The sequence below is a fragment of the Leucoraja erinacea genome, chromosome 20, assembly GCF_028641065.1.
Source record: "Leucoraja erinacea ecotype New England chromosome 20, Leri_hhj_1, whole genome shotgun sequence".
NCBI classification, from domain to species: Eukaryota; Metazoa; Chordata; class Chondrichthyes; order Rajiformes; family Rajidae; genus Leucoraja; species Leucoraja erinaceus.
Window position 1 is genome coordinate 3,302,427 of NC_073396.1, and position 23,009 is coordinate 3,325,435.

At 46.3% G+C, this 23,009-nt stretch overlaps 1 protein-coding gene across 2 annotated transcripts in view; it reads right to left on the minus strand.

Moving 5' to 3' along the window:
* card11 (caspase recruitment domain family, member 11) overlaps positions 1-23,009 on the minus strand; it is a 217,962-nt gene that overhangs the window by 23,984 nt on the left and 170,969 nt on the right. For both annotated transcript variants that reach the window (XM_055651008.1, XM_055651009.1), the window contains exons 16-18: positions 22,616-22,817; positions 12,999-13,125; positions 8,748-8,988 (exon numbers count right to left, since the gene is read on the minus strand). In XM_055651008.1, coding sequence (XP_055506983.1) covers positions 8,748-8,988; positions 12,999-13,125; positions 22,616-22,817 — 570 coding nt within the window. The remainder of the gene's footprint in view (positions 1-8,747; positions 8,989-12,998; positions 13,126-22,615; positions 22,818-23,009) is intronic.

Consider the following 23,009-nt stretch of genomic DNA (forward strand, 5'->3'; position numbering starts at 1 on the left):
AAAAATTGTCCCGTAGTGGGTGTAGGATAGTGTTAATGTGCGGGGATCGCTGGTCGGCACGGACCTGGAGGGTTGAAGGGCCTGTTTCCACCCTGAAATTCTAAACTAAAAAAAAGGCCATTCGGCCCATCAAGTCTACTGTGCCTTTTAATCATGGCTGATCTATCTCTCCCTCCTATTCCTGGGATCATTCTTGTAAACCTCCTCTCAACCCTCTCCAGAGCAAGCACATCCTTCCTCAGATATGGTGCCCAAAGTTGCTCACAATACAATTACACCCATGCCCCCCCCCCCCCCCCCCCCCCACCCCCCCAGTCACCCGGCGTGCTGGCGCCACTTCCGGTTGCAGGAGCTGGGAGAGTGAGCGGCATGGAGGTGGCTCGAAGGGCCGAATGGCCTACTCCTGATCCTATTTTCTACGCTCCCAGTATATTCTCCCAACATACAACAGTACAGCACAGGAACAGGCCCTTCGGCCCACAATGTCCGTGCCCAACATGATGCCAGGATGCACTAGTCTCATCTTCCTGCAGTCTTCGGAGAGTGCACGGAATATCATCTTCAAACACAATGAAATTGGGAATGCATTTTCCAAAACTTATGTTGGATTCTTTTGAGCTGGTGCTTTAAAATTGCAATTTTGCAGCATGATGGATGCAGGCAGTGGGGGCGTGAGGTCACTGGGAGCCCGTGGTTGTGTGGAGGTAACTGTATCCTCGCACTATGTTGAATTCTATTCGAGCTGACAGCTCAGCGAAGAGGCCACACTTGTGATCTCCAGGAAAACAACGCATACACATAACCACAACGCACGATATCTAACACAATAATAGATCAAAACAAAACATAACAGCAGCTTCCAAACCCTGCACTGCTGCTTCATTTCATTTGTTATCCCTGTGAATCCAACGTCAACATTTTCAACAAATGAATGCAGATAAAAATGCTGGAGAAAGTCAGTGGGTGAGGCAGCATCTATGGAGCGAAGGAATAGGTGATATTTCGGATCCAGGCCCTTCTTCAGACTGGTACGGGGTGGGTGGGGGAGGGGGAGGGGGGCAGGAAGAAGAAACGAAGAGGCTGAGACAGTGGGCTGTGGGAGAGCTGGGAAGGGGAGGGGAAGGAGGGACAAAGCAGGGACTACCCAAGCGAAATGTGAGGTGCTGCTCCTCCAATTTGCGGTGGGACTCACTCTGGCCATGGAGGAGGCCCAGGACAAAAAGGTCGGATGTTCAGATTGGCCACTGTTCATCTAACTGAATATGTTAGAAGGTAAAAAAAGGTACAAAGCGCTGGAGTAACTTAGTGGGTCAGGCAGCAACCCTGGACATGTCACATCGGGATTTTTCTTCAGACTCAAGTCCTATCCATGTTCTCCAGGGAAGCTGTCTGACCCCCTGAGTTAATCCTGCATTTTGTGCCTCCTTTTTGTAAACCAGAATATCCATTTCCTTGGTTCTGTGTGTTAGTTGGCAAATTCACCTCAGTTATAGATATCAAAATATCCCGCTAAAAAAGCCAAACTTGTTATATGAGGGAAGCGGAGAGCGTTTGGGGCTGGGTTAGGGTGAGCAAATAGCAGTGGGAGTGGTGGGGGGGGAGGTGGGGTTGAGAAAAAAAGGGAATGGTTCAATGTTATTTTATCGTCAAATGTACCTAAATACAGTGACATTCTGTTTTATATACTGTTCAATTGAATAAAATGTTACTGCATACGCACGCGTGCGTAGTACAAGCGGTCACGGTGGCGCAGCGGTAGAGTTGCTGCCTTACAGTGAATGCAACGCCGGAGACTCGGGTTCGATCCCGACCACGGGTGTTGAATGGCCTGTGTCTCCCATGCTGTATCTCCCAACTATCTCCAACAAGAGGCAGTCTAACCACCTGTCCTTGGCGGTCAATGACCTTTGCCCAGCACCACACATTCAACAACACAGGAGCCACCACGTTCCAGCTTTGGATCAGTAAAGTGAATACTTTAATTACAAGAACAACTCACAGAGGCAGGGGGCCCAGAGGACAGTGACTTGTCTCTCGACTGTCTCCAGATTCAGGAACAGTTTCTTCCCAGCTGTTCTCGGGCAACTGAATCATCCTATCTCCAGCTAGAGAGCGGTCCTGAACTATTATCTACCTCATTGGAGACCCTCGGACTATCTTTGATCGCACCTTTCTGGCTTGATCTTGCACTAAACTTTATGGGATTAAAGACCCCATGTCTGCAGGTTCCCCTCCATCACACACCATCCTTACTTAACAATAGATTGTTGTTCCTTCATGGTCAAGAGGACCCAACCCGAGCAGTCCTGACCCATCAGCACTCTGGGCACATCCTCACCGGAGGGACTGCAGCATTTCACCATTACTCTTCAAGGGCATTTAGGATAGGCAATAGATAGAGTCATACAGTGTGGAAACAGGCCCTTCTGCCCAACTCGCCCACACCGGCCAACAATGTCTCAGCTACCCTAATCCCACTTGCCTGTGCTTGGTCCATAACTCTCCAAACCTGTCCTATCCATGTACATGTCCAACTGTTTCTTAAACAATGGGATAGTTCCAGCCTCAACTACCTCCTCTGGCAGTTTGTTCCATACACCCACCACCCTCTGTGTGAAAATGTTACCCCTCTGATTCCTATTAAATCTTTCTCCTTCACTTAAACCTATGTCCTTTGGTCCTCGGTTCCACTACTCCAGATAAAAGACCGCGCATCTACCCGATCTATTCCCCTCATGATTGTACACACTTCTATAAGATCTCCCCTCATCATCCAGCGCTCCATGAAATAGCAACCCTGCCTACTCAACCTCTCCCTATAGCTCACACCCTCTAGTCCTGGCAACATCCTCGTAAATCTTTTCTTTGCCAACATTCCAGAAAAGTATAAGGAAAAGTTTCAAAACTAGATGAATACAACGAAAACAAAATAATTGGCAGGCCATTGGGAAAGAGGAGTGGCAGTGGAACCAAACTGATAGCTGGTTCAAAGAGCAGCACAGCATATGATAGCGTTATCAGATTTCCTCTGTGCTGTTTAATCCTCCAATTATGCTCCAAGAATTGTCTGAAAGTGGGCGCATGATGAGTTATGCTCATTAATGCCAGCAGAAATGTTGCCACAAATACAAGACAGATTTCTTCATCTTAGCAGCGGCCAGTTGTGTTGCTAATATTAGCAATTGGAACATAATATTAATCCTTGTTCCAGATATCAGTTGCAGATGGGAACTTCTGGGTCTGTTTCCCACTGAATGGCAGATATTTAACCCTCTATGCTGATAGAAAGGCCTGTGAATGTTTAGTGATATACAGAATGGAAACAGGCCATTCGGCCCAGAGTCCGGCCACACGGCCCAGAGTTAACCTCCCATGTAGGTCTTTGGGATGTGGGAGGAAAGTGGAGCACCTGGAGGAACGCACCACGCCCGCGGTCACAGGGAGAACGTGCAAACTCCACACAGACAGCACCCGAGGTCAGGATCAAACCGGGGTCTCTGCATCTTCCAGCATCTGCAGTTTCTCGTGTCTCCAAATGTATTGTTAATTTGTGCATCTCTGATCTATCAAAATACCAATTCTCCCTACTACGATCTGTCAGAAGAAGGCTCCCAAACCCAAAACATCATTCATCCATTTTTTCCAGAGATGCTGCCAGACCCGCTGAGTTACTCCAGCACTTTGCGTCTATTTATAATATTTCCAAAGTTGCCCTCTCCCAATAAGCACAAAGATAAAAAATAATCAACACGCAGTTATATAGCGTCATGATCACTGAACATCCTAGATACTCCCAGGCCTAAACGTATTTCTTAATATATTTCTAAAGATCTTAACATATTTCTAAATGTACCTCTTTGTCCTTAAATGTAGTGACTACTATAATCTGGGGGATTTTACAAGTGATTATACAAGCAGGGTGGCGCAGTGGTAGAGTTGCTGCCTTACTGCGCCAGAGACCCGGGTTTGATCCCGATTGCAGGTGCCGTCTCATATAGAGTTTGTACGTTCTCCCCGTGACCAGCATGAGTTTCTCCGGGGTCTTTGGTGTCCTCCCACGCTCCAAAGACGTGCAGGTTTGTAGGTTAATTGGCTTCGGTATAAATGTAAATTGTCCCTGCCGTGTGTAGGATAGTGTTAATGTGCGGGGATCGCTGGTTGGCGTGGACTCGGTGGGCCGAAGGGCCTGTTTCCGCGCTGTGTCACTAAACTAAACTAAAACAATTAGTTCCACGCACAACATCCTGATAACAAGCAGATAAACTTGCTGCCGGGGAGTTAATTGATAAATAATCCATAACCTACACGTCGGAGATTGCTCTCTCTCTCTCTCTCTGGCAGGGATAAAGGATCTTTGGCAACAGACATCTAACCTTCCATTCAGCGAGCATCTCCAAACGAACAGCTTACCCATCTGTGACGATCAGTGTGGATTCCATGCTCAACACTCTGGGATGGGTCAGATTCCCACAACATTCCAATGTAGAAGTGAAAACTTTACCGTTCAGCCAAGGCTGACTTGGATCCAAATGGAAGTAACAACTTATAACTGGTAGGAGGAGCTTCCCAACTTATAAATGTTGTCGGTTTAATACCACATTAAAGTTTCTTTCAGCTTTCAAATTGAATAAAAAAGGATGAAAGACTTGCTTTTATAAAGTGCCTCTCAGTTCATGTTTCAAGGCAACTTGAAGCACTGTACAGCCAATTGTCCCTTTGAAGTAAAAACAGAACATGCTGGAAAAATGCAGGTGTTACATAAAAAAAAACTGAGCACAGCACAGAAGCAGGCCCTTCGGCCCATCAAGTCCATGCCGAACATGATGTCAAGTTGGACAGCATTTGGGAGGAGAGCATTTATCAATATATCAAGTCTTAAAAAGTATTTAAAAATTCTTAAGGGGTTGGACAGGCTAGATGCAGGAAGATTGTTCCCAATGTTGGGGAAGTCCAGGACAAGGGGTCACAATTTAAGGATAAGGGGGTAATCTTTTAGGACCGAGATGAGAAAAACATTTTTCACACAGAGAGTGGTGAATCACTGGAATTCTCTGCCACAGAAGGTAGTTGAGGCCAGTTCATTGGCTATATTTAAGAGGGAGTTAAATGTGGCCCTTGTGGCTAAAGGGATCAGGGGGTATGGAGAGAAGGCAGGTAACAGGGTACTGAGTTGGATGATCAGCCATGATCATATTGAATGGCGGTGCAGGCTCGAAGGGCCGAATGGCCTACTCCTGCACCTATTTTCTATGTTTCTATATTTCTATGCTGCCGAACCTGCTGAGTTACTCCGGCACTCTGTGTCCGTTTACTCTTCATAACTTGTTTAAGAAGGAACTGCAGATGCTGGAAAATCGACGGTAGACAAAAATGCTGGAGAAACTCAGCGGGTGCAGCAGCATCTATGGAGCGAAGGAAATAGGCAACGTTTCGTCCCGAAACGTTGCCTATTTCCTTCGCTCCATAGATGCTGCTGCACCCGCTGAGTTTCTCCAGCGCTTTTGTCCACTCTTCATAACTGATATTCTACAATGCTGAGAACCGCATTCTGAGCTCTTACTTTTTTATTGTACTTGAATTTGAACGGATTGTATCTATGAATGGTATATCTGATCTGTTTGAACAACATGCCAAACACAGATTGTCACTGTACCAAAAGTCAACAAACCTTAAACACACAACCTTCTAACTTAGAAGCGAAAATGTTCCCATTTAGCCAAGACTGACTTTGTTCCAAATGGATTCGAACTATTCCCTTTCGTCTTTAACATTTTCATCCTGGGAAAGAGGTCCTGACTGTCTAGGAAGGAACTGCAGATGCTGGATATACACCGAAGATAGATACAAAATGCTGGAGTAACTCATTGGGACAGGCAGCATCTCTGGAGAGAGGAATGGGTGATGTTTCAGATCAAGACCCTTCTTCAGACTGAGAGTCAGGGCAGAGGGAGTCTAGAGATATAGAAACACAGACATAGAAAATAGGTGCAGGAGTAGAGGCCATTCGGCCCTTCGAGGCTGCACCGCCATTCAATATGATCATGGCTGATCATCCAACTCAGTATCCTGTACCTGCCTTCTCTCCATACCCCCTGATCCTTTTAGCCACAAGGGCCACATCTAACTGCCTCTTAAATATAGCCAATGAACTGGCCTCAACTACCTTCTGTGGCAGAGAATTCCAGAGATTCACCACTCTCTGTGTGAAAAATGTTCCTCTCATCTAGGTCCCAAAAGACTTCCCCCTTATCCTTAAACTGTGACCCCTTGTTCTGGATTTCCCCAACATCGGGAACAATCTTCCTGCAGCTAGCCTGTCCAACCCCTTAAGGGTAAGGTATGGAAGGGTAAGGTGTGAAAACGACAGATAATAAGGTCATCAGGAACAGGAGTAGATTTCGGCCATTCGGCCCATCAAGTCTACTCTGCCATTCAATCTTGGCTGATCAATCTCTCCCTCCTAACCCATTCAACTGCCTTCCCCACAGAACCCCTGACACCCGTACTAATCAAGAATCCATCTATCTCGGCCTTAAAAATATCCACTGACTTGGCCTCCACAGCCTTCTGTGTGGCAAAGAATTCCACAGATTCACCACCCTCTGATTAAAGCAGACAATGGTAAGGAAAGGTAGAAACATTGTCTCTGCCTCTCAGTACAACACAGGGCATGGGTCCAAGTACCAGCAGTCTGCATCCCTAATCGCACCTTCTTGTCAAAAATTCTATTAACTAGTGTATTGATTAATAAAAAGCTTTAAAGCTAAATAATCTTTCATTCCCTGTGATCCGAGCCATTTGCAGTGAGCACAGACTACTATGCTTGTACTCCAAGAATACTTAAGATAGATGGGATTGCTTCGGATATATTTGAAACGGCAATAAATTCTCTCAGATGTGAACTGCTGCCCCTCTGTTATCTATCCTCTGGGTGGCACTGCATTCTTTTTTATATGCCAGATAATAAATATATTCAGCTCCTTTCAAAGATAACTTTATTTGAGTGTCGGTTTCATTTGCTTAATGGATAAATATTCTTTCTTTGCAGTCCCCCGATTCTGTGTCCAATAGTATGTTTCAAATTGGATGCTTCTGAAAATGGCCGTAGGAAAAACGAGACAATGAGTGGTGGAATAATAAAAAAATAACAGGAAGATTTTGCAAAGAGCCAGCGCAGTATTAAGGTTCAGAAGCTTCAATGCCCGCACCATCAGACCCAGGAACAGTTTCTTCCCCTCTGTTATCAGGCTTCTGAACTGTCCTTCCATAAGCTAGGGTACTGCCGATTCTGTGGAATTCTCTGCCTCAGAGGGCGGTGGAGGCCTGTTCTCTGGATGTTTTCAAGAGAGAGCAAGATAGGGCTCTTAAAGATAGCGGAGTCAGGGGATATGGGGAGGAGGCAGGAACGGGGTAGTGATTGGGAATGATCAGCCATGTTCACATTGAATGGCAGTGCTGGCTCAAAGGGCCTACTCCAACACCTAGTGTCTATTGCCTCTACCCCATTGTGGACATTGGGCTGTGACTGGGGAACTGATGCGATACAATGCTGAGAACTATATTCTGCACTCTGTATCTTCCCCTTTGCTCCACATCCCAACAATACCTGCCTCACCTACACTCCTCACTCATCCTTTCTACCATCTGTCCTGGTTGCTGAGGATACAAAGTTCACAGCCTGATACAACAAATGCTTTGACCCGCGCCTTCCCATCACCAGCTGTCAAAGCTGAAAAGACTTTCACATTCATAGAAAAAAACATAGAAAATAGGTGCAGGAGGAGGCCATTCGGCCCTTCGAGCCAGCACCACCATTCATTATGATCACGGCTGATCATCCCCTATCAATAACGTGTGCCTGCATCACAAACAATGAAACCATTTTTTTTTAAGATAGTGAAAGGCCTGGATAGAGTGGATGTGGAGAGGATGTTTCCACTAGAGGGAGAATCTACGAACAGAGGTTAATAACCTCAGAATGAAAAGACATTGCTTTAGGAAAGAGATGAGAAGGAATTTCTTTAGTCAGAGGCTGGTGAATCTGTGGAATTCTTTGCCACAGAAGGCTGTGGAGATCAAGTCAATAGATATTTTTAAGGCAGAGATTGATAGATTCTTGACTAGTACAGGTGTCAAGGTGTTATTGTCGTAAACAATCTATCCTACAGGCTAGATACAGGAAGATTGCTCCCGATGTTAGGTTAGTCCAGGACAAGGGGTCACAGCTTAAGGATAAGGGGGAAATCCTTTAAAACTGAGATGAGAAGAACTTTTTTCACACAGAGAGTGGTGAATCTCTGGAACTCTCTGCCACAGAGGGTAGTCGAGGCCAGTTCATTGGTTATATTTAAGAGGGAGTTAGATGTGGCCCTTGTGGCTAAGGGGATCAGGGGTATGGAGAGAAGGCAGGTACGGGATACTGAGTTGGATGATCAGCCATGATCATATTGAATGGCGGTGCAGGCTCGAAGGGCCGAATGGCCTCTACTCCTGCACCTAATTTCTATGTTTCTATGTTTCTATCCTAAGTGTAGCCAAACAAAATGATTCACCATCTTACAGAGGGAGGGTATTTGGTGCTTTGACCATTCACCATCGCTAGGTTCATCTCGAGTTGACCCCACTTTGGCCACCATGTCCACAGGCTCCACAGTTACAAACAACTATTTGGTCAAGATTATCTGGAGGAGCACGATAGTCAAAATGCAATTGGAAAACCTAGTGCGTTAAATCCCGACCCCAGTTACCTGCAGCAACTCGGAATGGTGCCTCTTTCCAGGTCCTTGTCGGTGAACAGGTCGACTCGAGCACACAGCCATTCACATCTGCCCTGGAACATGGTGTCTAAGACGTGAATGATCTCGTCACACTTCACGCACATCGAGCAGCTGTCCGTCTGCCCGGCGATACTTAGATTGGCTCGAACGTAAAACGAATCCCCCGACATGATGCAGCCATCTTCCAGATCCTTTTGCAGTTTCTTGTAACCTTGAGAATAAACACAGCAGGGACATTTTACAATTTACGGAAGCCAATTAACCTGCAAACCCTCGCGTCTGTGGAGTGTGGGAGGAAAGCGCAGCTCCCGGAGAAAACCCACGCAGGTCACGGGTAGAACGTGCAAACTCCGTACAGACAACACTTGTAGTCAAAATTAAACCCGTGTCTCTGGCGCTGTGAGGCTGCAACTCTACCGCTGCGCCACCGTGCTGGGTGCTCTGATTTCCTCCCACATCCCCAAAGCTGTGCAGTTTTGTCAATGTGTTTGCCCCTTAGATTCCCCCTCATGTGTAGGGAGTGGATGCAAAAATGGAATGACATAGAACTAGAGTGATCGACGGACAGTGTGGGCTCGGTGGGCCGAAGGGCCTGTTTCCAAACTGTATGTTTGTATCAATGAATCGTAGGTTGACTCTCTGTCCTACTGATGGGTGACCATCATAAATAAACCACCAGCCGATACACCTGGCCATTCTCTAGACCTGGCCAGTCTAGAGAATGGACCCCATCTGAAATGTCATAGAAACATAGAAAATAGGTGCAGGAGGAGGCCATTCGGCCCTTCGAGCCAGCACCGCCATTCATTGTGATCATGGCTGATCGTCCCCAATCAATAACCCGTGCCTGCCTTCTCCCCATATCCCTTGACTCCACTAGCCCCTGGAGCTCTATCTGACACTCTCTTAAATCCATCCAGTGACTTGGCCTCCACTGCCTTCTCTCAACTCACATTCACAACTCTGGGTGAAAATGTTTTTTCTCACCTCAGTCTTAAATGACCTCCCCTTTATTCTAAGACTGTGGCCCTGTCCATTCCCTCCACAGATGCTGCCTGACTCACTGAGTTCCTCCAGCACTTCATAAGTTCATGTGTTTATGTTATGGGAACGATGTCTACTCCGCAATTCACTCATGGCTGATATAACTTTCTCTCTCAACCTCATTCCCCCACCCAATCCCTATCGCCCCCGACACCCGTACTAATCAGGACACTTTGTGCCTTGCTGCAGATTGCAGCATTCGAGGTTCCTTTTGTGCAGACATTAGAATGCATGCAAGAGAATCATCAAGCCTGTTCGATATCTGTTCCACTTGGCCGGGCGTTTGACCTCCCTCCTGTAGAGAATGGGCAGAAAATGATTAACATCTTCCAGTGATAAATTGCAGGGGTGATGGCCCAGTGTGTTGTACTGCTGCACCCATCCCAGCTTTATTGCAAATCAATTCGGTAGTAAATTAAATTCAGGAAACAGCTCACCACCTCAGATCAAGGGACTCCTGAGATTTCCAAATGGTTATTGTTCTGAATCTAAAATGTAAATGGTCCATTTTGAGCCTGGTGAAGAGGAGACACAGATGATGTTGTATTTCTCTCACTACACCAACCTGTAATTGGAGATCACATCATTTAATCCCTCTCATCAGTGTTATGGACTCTGTTTAGTTTAGAGATGCAGCGGGGAAATAGGCCCTTCAGCCCACCAAGAATAGACAATAAACAATACTGTTACAAAATTCTTAAGGGGTTGGACAGGCTAGATGCAGTAAGATTGTTCCCGATGTTAGGGAAGTCCAGAACAAGGGGTCACAGTTTAAGGATAAGGGGGAAATCTTTTAAAACCGAGATGAGAAGAACTTTTTTCACACAGAGAGTGGTGAATCTCTGGAACTCTCTGCCACAGAGGGTAGTTGAGGCCAGTTCATTGGCTATATTTAAGAGGGAGTTAGATGTGGCCCTTTTGGCTAAGGGGATCAGGGGGTATGGAGAGAAGGCAGGTACGGGATACTGAATTGGATGACCAGCCATGATCATCCCTGAATGGCAGTGCATGGCTCGTTTAGTTTAGAGATGCAGCGGGGAAATAGGCCCTTCAGCCCACCAAGAATAGACAATAAACAATAGACAATAGGTGCAGGAATAAGCCCTTCGAGCCAGCACCACCATTCAATCTGATCATGGCAGATCATCCCCAATCAGTACCCCGTTCCTGCCTTCTCCCCTGCGCTATTTTTAAGAGCCCTATCTAGACCTCTCTTGAAAGCATCCAGAGAACCTGTATCCACCGCCTTCTGAGGCAGAGAATTCCACAGACTCACAACTCTCTGTAAAAAAAAAGTGTTTCCTCGTCTCCTTTCTAAATGGCTGACTCCTTGTTCTTAAACTGTGGCCCCTGGATCTGGTCTCCCCCAACATCGGGAACATGTTTCCTGCCTCTAGTGTGTCCAAGCCCTTAACAATCTTATATGTTTCAATGAGATACCCTCTCATCCTTCTAAACTCGAGTGTATACAAGCCCAGCTGCTCCATTCTCTCAGCATATGACAGTCCCGCAATCCCAGAAATTAACCTTGTAAACCTGCGCTGTACTCCTTCAAAAGCAAGAATGTCCTTCCTCAAATTAGGGGACCAAAACTGCACACAATACTCCAGGTGTGGTCTCACTAGGGCATCGATTACCCGTGCAAACTAGTTCCAGATCATCCCACTTTTTCTGCACGTTCAAGGCAATGTTACTGGTGCCTTTGGGATGTGGGAGGAAACAGGAGCACCCGGAGGAAATCCATGTGGTCACAGGGGGAACGTGCAAACGCCACACAAATAGCACCCGAGGTCAGGATCGAACCTGGGTGGGTCACGGGCGCTGTGAGGCAGCGACTCTACCCGCTGCGCCACCGTGTCGCGCCAGTTTCTGCAGCTGCTCCTGATTTGTAGAGGGCCGGGTTTTTTCTACACGAAGCATGACCACAATTCACCTCTGAAAAAGATGTTCATGCTTCAGTGCAGATTATCAAATTCAATACACAGACTTGAATAGGCAGCTTCACACCCCAGCCCATAACTAAACCTCCATCCATTGTGGCTTGCAGGTTAGATTTAAAATTGTATCCATGCTTGAGTAAACAGCCGCAACATTCATTCGCATTTTAGAAACATATTATTTCTTTTGCTTAGGTTTGAAGCACGCCAATAAAGAGCTTGTGCTGGGTGAAAGGCATGTACGACAAGTCCCTTGTAACAGCATCAAAATGACGACAAATGCAGTCGCAATAGAGACTGCGAGAGATTCAGGAGGTCACTGGACATCAGGCTTGGCCCCATCTGGGTGCGTCTTCCTCATACAGACATGTACACATGACTGGAGAGAACGAATGGGTGACGTTTCGGGTCGAGATCCTTCTTCAGACCTCACCGACCCCGACCCGAAACATCACCCACTCCTCCTCTCCAGCAACGCTGCCTGTCCCGCCGAGTTACTCCAGCTCTTTGTGTCCTTCTTCAGTTTAAACCAGCATCTGCAGTTCCTTCCTACACATGTTCCAGACGCTGAACACAGCACAGTACAGCACCAGGAACAGTCCCTTCGGCCCGCAACATCCCTGCCAAACATGGTGCCAAGTTCATCCCATCTTCCTGCTGGTGATCCAATTCCCTGCATTGCTACATGCCCATCTTAAAGCCTCTAAAACATGTATCACGCATATACACTCATATCTGCCTCCACCGCCACCCCTGGCAGTATGTTCCAGGCACCCACCCCTCTATGTAAAATAACTTGCCCCACACATCTCTTTAAAACTATGCCTTCTAGCCCTTGATATTCCCACCCTGGGTAAAAGGTTCTGACTGTCATCTGTCAGCTTGTTCCATACACCCACCACCCTTTGTGTGAAAATGTTACCCCTCAGATTCCTATTAAATCTTTTCCCTCTTCACCTTAAACCTATGTCCTCTGGTCCTCGATTCACCGACTAGAAACCTAGAAAAATAGGTGCAGGAGTAGGCCATTCGGCCCATCGAGCCATCACCGCCATTCAATATGATAATGGCTGATCATCCAGAATCAGTACCCCGTTTCTGCTTTCTCCCCATATCTGTTGATTCCGTTAGCTCTAAGAGCTAAATGTAAAACACTCCCTTATCCATCAGGGCACGTATCCTCTGGGCAAGAGATTCTGCGCATCTACCCGATCTATTCCTCTCTTTGCTATTGGCTTACCGTCAAAGTTTGCTCGGAAGTGCAACGTCACTGGTCCAGAGCAACGTTGTAAGGTCCAATGGGCTTCTTCTTTGGTTGAGCTTTCCAGAGGAACCGTTTGGATTTCTCCCCTGATGCAACCCTCCAGCTTTAAAGAGAAAGATCGCAAATGAAGCCACACACACACACAACATGCCTGGATATTAGATTGCACAATTCCACATACACGTCTGCTAAATTATACCATTTAAAAAAATTTAAAAATTAAACACTATAAAAAATTAAGGATTTCACCCGAATTACACAAAAGTTGGGATTTCCATTTAAAAAGTCCATGTCAAACATAGTGATTCAAACATAGGTGGAGGCCGGTTCTCTGGATGATTTCAAGAGAGAGCTAGATAGGGCACTTAAAATAGCGGAGTCAGGGGATATGGGCAGAAGGCAAGAACGGGGTACTGATTGGGGATGATCAGCCATGATCACATTGAATGGCGGTGCTGGCTAGAAGGGCCGAACGGCCTACTTCTGCATCTGTTGTCTGTGTCTATTGTCTAGTTTCAAAAAGTCACGGCATTATATATCCCAACCCTATGTTCATCAAACGTCACCTTTCCATGTGCTGCCTGACCTGCTGAGTTACTCCAGCACTTTGTGCCCTTTTATGTATCAACCAGCATCTGCAGTTCCTTATTTCTAAATGCTGCTTTCTCAGCACAGTATGGATGTAGCTGGCTATTTATTCATTTCCTTCTTTAGATTTGTGAATCATCTCCCTAATCCTACAATTCTCTCCCTTTACAGTTTTGGTTAGTGTAGTGTAGAGATACAGCTTCGGCCCACCAAGTCCACGCCGACCATCGATCACCCATTCACACTAGTTCCATGTTATCCCATTTTCTCTGCCACTCTACACACTAGTGGGGTAATTTATAGAAGGTCCAATTAACCTGCAAACCCCCATGTTCTTGAGTTGTGGGAGGAAACTGGTGCAATCAGAGGAAACCCACGCGGTCACTGGGAGAATATGCAAACTCCACATAGACAGCATCTGATGTCAGGATCAAACCTGGGTCTCTGGCGCTGTGAGGCAGTGGCGCTACCAGCTCCGCCACTGTGCTGGCCCCATTTCCGTAATGTTCGGTTCCACCAGCATGGTCTGTACATCGGCACTTTGCAAAGCCTGCAACATTGCAACTCGAAGGCAACCTTCCTGAGCAGGTCCCAGCCCACGTCTGTGACCCCAGCTTAGATAAGTATTCCACTTAACTTCAAGTATCCCATGCGTTCCTTACTATCATCATCCTTTCCCCCATATACTGCACCTCCAGTCCCTGCTATAACCCAACCCTGGTCTGCTGCAGTTGACCTTTTGTTCTGGAGCCTCCAAAGGCCACCAGAGGCTTTACAATCTAGAGCCATTCTAGAGCCGATGTTGGCAGAGTCCAGATCCAGGGGTCACAGTGTAAGAATAAGGGGTAGGCCCTTTGGGGCTGAGATGAGGAAGACCGTTTTCACCTACAGAGTTGTGAATCTGTGGAATTCTCAGCTACAGAAGGCAGTGGAAGCCAATTCACTGGATGTTTTCAAGAGAGAATTAAGCCCCTGTCCCATTTACGTGTCCTTGGCACACTAATTACGCGATCTCGTCTTCGTGTTGAGGCGCACGGGTATCGTGCGGGCCCCGCGGGATGGTGGCATGGGGAAGCGTGGAGGTGTATGGAGTTGTGCGCGGTATCGCGCGGCGCTCCGGTGATTTTGTATGGAAACGAAATCTTCGCCGCCTCCAGCATGACGTAGCACGTACGCGCGCAGGCGTATTGCGGTCCCACGATACCCGTGCGCCTCAACGCGATGACAAAGTCGCGTAATTAGGGTGCCAAGGACACGTAAGTGGGACAGGGGCTTTAGATTTAGCTCTTAGGACCAACGGAATCAAGGCTTATGGGGGAAAAAACAGGAACGGGATGCTGATTTGGATGATCAGCCATGATCATATTGAATGGGCGGTGCTGGCTCGAAGGGCCAAATGGCCTATTCCTCTGGCATCTATTTTCCATGTTTCTAAATCAAAGGCTTTGGAAATACTCAGCAAGTTATTGATTAGTTACTGATCCACAAACTTCTCTCCACACTCCAGACGATACCACTGTGGACAACACAGCAGCTGCGGAATTTACAAGCAAAGTTCCTCAAACAAAAACCATTGGCTTCCCACTCGATAACTGTTTCATTGTGCTTTTGCAATTATATCTCCATGGATACCTCGTTGAGTCATTTTAATGTTTTAAGCACCTCTATCACATAACATTATGTGAACAGAGGGAACATTACCATCTGGTTCGGGAATTGCTCTGCCAAGGACAAGAAGGCTCTGCAGAGAGTAGTGCGTTCGGCCGAACGCACTATGGGAACTTCACTCACCCCCTGCAGGAACTATACAACAGGAGGTGCAACTCCAGAGCAAACAAAATCATGAGAGACCCCTTCCACCCCTGCAACAGACTGTTCCAGCCGCTACGGTCAGGCAAACGACTCCGTTGCCATGCAGTGAGAACGGAGAGGTTGAGAAGGAGTTTCTTCCCAGAGGCAATTCGGACTGTAAATGCCTTTCTCACCAGGGACTAACTGTACAGAACGTTTTTCCTTCTATTATTTATTATGTAAAATAATATGTGTGTTATGATTGTGTTTATAATTTGTTTGGTTGTTTTGTTGTTCCGCGAGCATTGCCACTTTCATTTCACTGCACATCTCGTATGTGTATGTGACAAATAAACTTGACTTGACTTGACTTGACTTAACCTGTTAGTCCACTGCACTGCAATACATGCAAATTTGCACCATCTGTTTTCATAACTAAATATTCTGGAGAACTGTTCATCAGTTTATTACCGGGACGAGACAGAGTAAATAATTACTACCACTAATTATGATTTTAGAAAATAAATGTATCCAAAAAGTCAAAAATTTCAGTCACACTTAAGCCAGAGGAGGACTATAATTAATTGTCATTTATACCGCACTATAAGTCATTTATATAGCCTACATAAATATTTCATTAAAATCTATTTATATAGTCAACTTAATCAAAAATGTCCCTCCCCAGTCATTCCCCCTTCTCCCCGCTCCCTGCTCGACTAAAGTTACAGAAGCTTGAAAGCGCGCACCACCAGACTCAGGAACAGCTTCTTCCCCTCTGTTATCAGGCTTCTGAACGGCCCTTCCATAAGCTGGTGCACTGTGCGATTCACCTCTACCCCATTGCGGACATTGGACTTTGTCTCTGGAACTGATGCGCTACAATGCTGAGAACTATATCCCGCACTCTGTGTCTTCCCCTTTGCTCCACCTGTTGTACTGGAGTTTGATTGTGTTTATGTGTGGCATTATCCGATTGGATTGGATAAGATAGCAGGCCAACAAAAGCTTTTGACCTGGACTTGGTGGGCCGAAGGGCCTGTTTCCATGCTATATCTATCAACCACTCAATCAATCTAGATTGATAGTCTGGGCAATTGGAGTACTAATTTACAATTTAACTGCTGTTCCCCCTCTGTAACAAGTGACTTACAAGTAAAAGCTGCCATCAATGGGAACAATAGGGCCTTTATTTACACATAAATCAGAGAGCATTTATAAGAATGTTGGGCCTCAACTAGGGAGAGAGGTTGGGCAGGCTAGGACTTTATTCCTTGGTGCGCAGGACGCTGAGGGGTGAGGACTGAATTAACTTTGTGCCTTCCACCACAGTGAAGAACACTGTGGTGGATGTTTGTGTTAAATTCTATTGTGTATTGTGTGTTCTTTTTACGTGTATCGCTGCTGGCAAATTCATTTCACTGCACCTTCGGGCGTTTGTGACGAATAAATTTGACTTTGACTTTGACTTATAGAGGTGTATAAAATCATGAGGGGAATAGATAAGGGTGAACGCACAGACTTTTACCTGGAGTAGGGAAATCAAGAACTGGAGGACATAGGTGAGAGGAACAAGATTTATTAGGAACCTGAGGGGCAACTTTTTCCACACAGAGACTGGTGGGTACATGGAATGAGCTTCTGGAGGAGGTCATTGAGGCAGGTACAATAACAGAATTTAAAATACAATTGGACAGGTACATGGACAGGAAAGGTTTAGACTGATAGGGCCAAGCGTGGGCAAATGGGACTAACTTAGATGTGGGGATGATGGTCAGTGTAGCCGAGTTATGCACCTGTCCCACTTAGGAAACCTGAACGGAAACCTCTGGAGACTGTGCGCCCCACCCAAGGTTGCCGTGCGGTTCCCGGAGGTTGCAGGTGGTTGCCGGAGGTTGCAGGTAGTGGAAGCAGGTAGGGAGACTGACAAAAACCTCCAGGAACCGCACGGAAACCTTGGGTGGGGCGCAAAGTCTCCAGAGGTTTCCGTTCAGGTTTCCTAAGTGGGACAGGGGCATTAGTCTTGATTAGTACGGGTGTCCGAGGTTATGGGGAGGAGGCAGGGGAATGGGGTGAGGAGGGAGAGATAGATCAGCCATGATTGAATGGTGGAGTAGAAGGGCATAGATATAGTCCTATCCCATATGACCTTGTGAGTTGGGCTGAATGTTTCCATGTGGAATGACTCTGTGACTATTTCACGCACTCATCTAATATTTTCCATAAACTTCTGAGCATTAAACTTGCAGTGGCTGTGGACAATCATTTTTCTCAATCCCCACCATCCCGAGGGAAAGATGTTTCTGTGGAACTGAAGCCAGCTTCCATCCTTATGTTTAAGAAAATCTACAGGCAGCCTGATCTATTGTTGCTATGGCAATAAATAATAAGGTACAAAGTTGCCTTAATTTCTCAAAGGGGCTTTTCCCGAAGACTAGCGAGTTGTACAGATGAATTGGCTGGAAACTTAGTTTTAATTCCATAGATAAGACTCTCGGCCTCTTAATAACAAAAAACAGAAAAGTTTCACCTACACTATCTTGAAACCCACCATTCAATATTAATTAAGCCCCTTTGCCATTTCCCGAGCAAAACAGGTACCTTTGCTAAAAGTTAATTCCCACCTAATTAATAATTTTAAAGTGAGCTAGAGATAAAATACTATTAACATTCTTTCTGAAATATAAATGTGCACTCCAAAGGGAAAAAAACATCACAAATCTAATTGGAATGAACAGAATTATAAGTGTACCAGATGAACACAACGCATCTAATCATAAACTGTGAGCCACAACTGAGCCACAAACTCAATCTGAGAAGGGAGAAAGTGAGAAGAAAGGATGCATTTATTAATTAATGCAAAGAGGGGTCACGGGCCGATAATTAGGGGGCCGTGGCTAAAAGACAAAGATTCCCAATTCCAAGTGGAATTTTGCGAGCAATGTCTTTACTTTCAGATGCTTAGAGCAATGGTGCTGATGGCTTATTCGTGGGGGAACCAAGTGAACAGGCCAAGCCACTTCTGAGATCTGTGTCATCTGAATTCAGGAGCCACATCTTTCCTGAGAGAGTCTCAGCATCAGTGCCCCCCTGACTCTGGACTTCTCACTGAGTTCAGTAATGGTGCAGGTTTTGACACAGAGTGCTGGAGTCACTCAGCGGGTCGGGCCAAATCTCTAGAAAACAAGGATAAGTGACGATTCAGGTCCGTGACTTTCTTTGGTTCTGAAGAAGGATCCCGACATGAAATGTCACATATCCATGTTCTCCAGAGATGCTGCCTGTCCCGCTGAGTTACTCCAGCACTCTGTGTCTTTTTCTGTAAACCATCATCTGCTGCTCATATTTTGCCAGTTTAATGTAGGGCCAGGTCACACCAGATGCTCGGGGACACAAGGAGCTGCAGATGCTGGAATCTTGAGCAAAGCACAAAGTGCTGGAGGAACTCAGCAGGTCAGGCAGCATCTGTGGAGCGAATGGATAGGCAATGTTTTAGGTCGGGGCCCTTCGTCAGACTGAAGGGTCCCAATTTGAAATGGGGCCTGTCAATCTCTCTCCGCAGATGCTGCCTGACCTGCTGAGTTCCTCCAGCACTGTGTAGACTGGTTGCATTTGGGCACAGATCTGAGGGAGAAGGGTCAACGAAGCATTTTACATCTTGAAATTTATTGATCTATTTAAATGTTATTAATTAATTACAGCTTATAGTTTTATCTTTTAATTTACATTTTTCATATTGTATTATGATAGATTTTAATTTTCATAAATTCATGTCCTTAGTGCAGAATTATGCCATTCAGCCCATCAAATCCACTCTGCCATTCAATCATGGCTGATCTATCTCTCCCTCTCAACCCCATTCTCCTGCCTTCTCCCCATAACCCCTGGCACATGTACCAATCAAGAATCTATTGTCAATCTCCGCCTTAAAAATACCCATTGACTTGGCCTCCACAGCCCTCTGGAGGCAATGAATTCCACAGATGCACCAAGTCAAGTCAAGTCAAGAGAGTTCATCGTCATGTGTCCCAGATAGGACAATGAAATTCTTGCTTGCTGCAGCACAACAGAATATAGTAAGTATAAATACAGAACAGTTCAGTGTGTCTATATGGCATAGACCATATATATACACATAAATAAACATATAAAGTGCAATAGGCTGTTATAGTTCAGAGTTTGTTTGATGGCAAGTTTAATAGCCTGATGGCTGGGGGGGAAGTAGCTATTCATGAACCTGGATGTTCCAGATTTCAGGCTCCTGTACCTTCTACCTGATGGCAACGGGGAGATGAGTGTGTGGCCAGGATGGTGTGGGTCCTTGGTGATGCTGGCAGCATCCTCTGACAAAATAAATTCCTCCTCATTTTGTCTCTAAAGGTGCGTCCTTTTATTCTGAGGCTGTGCCCTCTAGTCCTCGACTCTCCCACTAGTGGAAACATCCTCTCCACATCCGCCTCTTTCCAGGCCTTTCGCTATTTAAAAAACAATATATTTTCCAATCTTTGTGAATGTGAAAGTCTTTTAAGCTTCGACAGCTGATGGTGGGAAGGCGTGGTTTGCCCAGCTGTCAAAGAATTGTCGCATAAGGCCGCGAACTTAATATTCTCGCAAAACCAGGACAGATTGTAGGAAGGATTAGTGAGGAGTGTAGATGAGGCAGGAATTGTCGGGACGTTGATGGCCGCAGAAATAATGTTGTCATCTTTCAACTTACTTGGCACCTCATGTCATCAATATATCCGAGTGCACTTCACCTGTAACTAATTGCTTCAGAAACATGGGGGAACCATATTTCCCATTTGGAATTTTTCTTAGAGACATGGTGACTATTCTGATGTGGGTGAATGTCATTGTGGAATTTTGTAACCAGCAAATGGGGCAGGGAGACGGTGTGTGTGTGTGTGTTGGGGTGAATACCGACTGTACATTTCTGAGCACGTCTAGTTGTTCTGTAGTAGAACAACAAGCAAGTGGTTTAACCTCAAAAGGCCGCACGTCTTGTATTGTAGAATGCCTACACTATCTCGCTGAAACTTCGGTCCAGATTAGCTATCCAATTACTTCAACAATACTCGGACTTGTATGAAAAATGTGCAAAGCACTGAGCCAAGCCGAAGCCTCAAAGTTCGCGAACATGGGCAGAATTTGGATTAGTTTTGGATAAAGAATAATTCCAGCTCGTTTCAATGTCTGAAATTGCTTTCTCAATGAACTCTGAGCTGCGGCCTTCATTATGCAAATCTCAGCTTTGTTAGTTGGCTCGTAATATAAACTATGTGTTGCTATTTATACATGCTTGTAAAACCGACTTGTATCTATTAATGGGATGTGTGTAATCAATCTCACGTCATAATATACCTGTCAGCACAGGTGCCAGTGCATGGGAATAAGCATTACCTTATTGCTTGACAGGAGTCATCTAAATCTAGCCATCTATGTAATTTTCAAAATGCACTCATATTTCCCATTTCTAAAGCAATCCTTGTTCTAAACGGAGGTACAGGTGCGAAATAGCATTCAATTCAATCAATTCCTTCTTTTCTCCGTATCAGCCGCCAGAATACGTGGGAAGGAACTGCAGATGCTGATTTAAATCGAAGATAGACACAAAATGCTGGAGTAACTCAGTGAGATAGGCAGCATCGCTGGGGAGAAGGAATGGGTGACGTTTCGGGTTGAGACCCTTCGACACGGTGAACAATCCCTGGTCCAGGCATACACTGGCCCTAGCCCCAAACTCTAAAGGGCCTGTCCCATGAGGATGTGACCTGCATGCGGCGAGCGCGACCAAACCGGAAGCAGGGGCCCGCGTGGAGGTCGAGTGAGTGACGTGAAGTTCGAGCGAAGTCTGCGGGAAGTTCGCACGTGGCGTACGCCGTCAAGACGCTGAGTACGCCCGGCTAGGTGGTGCGTCTGTCGCCGAGGCCGCTGCGGGCCGGCAGGCCGTTGCCGCGTGGAATTTTTAAACACGGTCAGTTTTTCGGAGCCACGCGCGATGTCGGGACCAGCTCCGCACAACTCCATACTGCTCCGACGATCGAAGTTGGACCGGCCCCGCGAGGCCGTACGGCTCAAGCGACCACGTTAGGTCGCGCTTACCGCATGCAGGCGCATGCTGGTGGAACCGGCCCTTTTAACTCCGCTGATGGGGCTCGACCTGATGGGGCTCGACCTGAAAACCCATTCCTTCTCTCCACAGATGCTGCCTGTCCCGCTAAGTTACTCCAGCATTTTGTGTCTGTCTTCACAAGTTATAGTAGAATTTGGCCATTCGGCCCATCGAGTCTACTCAGCCATTTCCTGCCACCTAATTCCTGCTTTCTCCCCATGACCCTTTACACCCGTTCTAATCAAGGGCTCGTGGCGTCAGCTGATACACAGACCACTTATGGGTCGATCCCTCGTTAGTAGTTACGAATGCTGTCACGTGACGTCAGGGGCTAAGGGGAGTGGCCTGCTACATAAGCATATCTCACCTTGAGATCAACCCAGTCGATAGGTAGACAAGCTCGAGACAGCACCCTCGCCCAGCTACAGCAGCAATGACAATTATGTAAGGTAGACAAAAATATTGGAGAAATTCAACGGGTGCAGCAGCATCTATGGAGCGAAGGAAATAGGCAACGTTTCGGCCCGAAACGTTGCCTATTTCCTTTGCTCCATAGATGCTGCTGCACCCGTTGAGTTTCTCCAGCATTTTTGTCCACCTTCGATTTTTCAGGCATCTGCAGTTCCTACTTAAACACAAATTACAATTATGTAAGTGGACCAAACTTGCACGTAACACTTGATTAAAGCAACTGCTTATTCACCGCCTTTGGCGGAGCTACAGGCTTGTCTATCTCTGCCTTATGCCCCTGTCCCACTTAGGAAACCTGAACGGAAACCTCTGGAGACTTTGTGCCCCACCCAAGGTTTCCGTGCGGTTCCCGGAGGTTTTGGTCAGTCTCCCTACTTGCTTCCACTACCTGCAACCTCCGGCAACCACCTGCAACCTCCGGGAGCCGCACAGAAACCTTGGGTGGGGCGCAAAGTCTCCAGAGGTTTCCGTACAGGTTTCCTAAGTGGGCATAAAAAATATCCACTGCCTTGCCCTCCACAGCCCTCTGTGGAGATGAGTTCCACAGATTAACTAGCCTCCAACTTATCTTATCTACAACCGATACAGTTTAAAGGCTGCCCCTTCTCCAACTGCTCAGCGGAATAATTCCTACCAGAATCATCTGGTGTCCTTCTTTCAGTCCTGCCTTCTCCGCGGCAGAGGCTGGCTGTACTGACTGGATGAAAAGCCCCCTCTCGTTTCCCCCGACAAAGGAGATTTCTGACACGAGGTTGTCACCATCCAGGGTTGTGTGTTGCATTTGCTTCAGGGGGTTACTGATCTGGGAGGCGGAGGTCACAGATGGACGGAAAGGTCTGCAAAAATACATTTAAAAAACAAGATAGATATAGATATAGATATGCCATTTATCGTCACTATACATGTACAATGAGATTAAAAGCAGCTCGTAATCAGTGCATACATATAATTTAGTACAAGAAACAGAAACAAAAACAAAAGGGAGAGGGGGATAGGTGCACAATTCTGCGGCGCTATATACATATCTA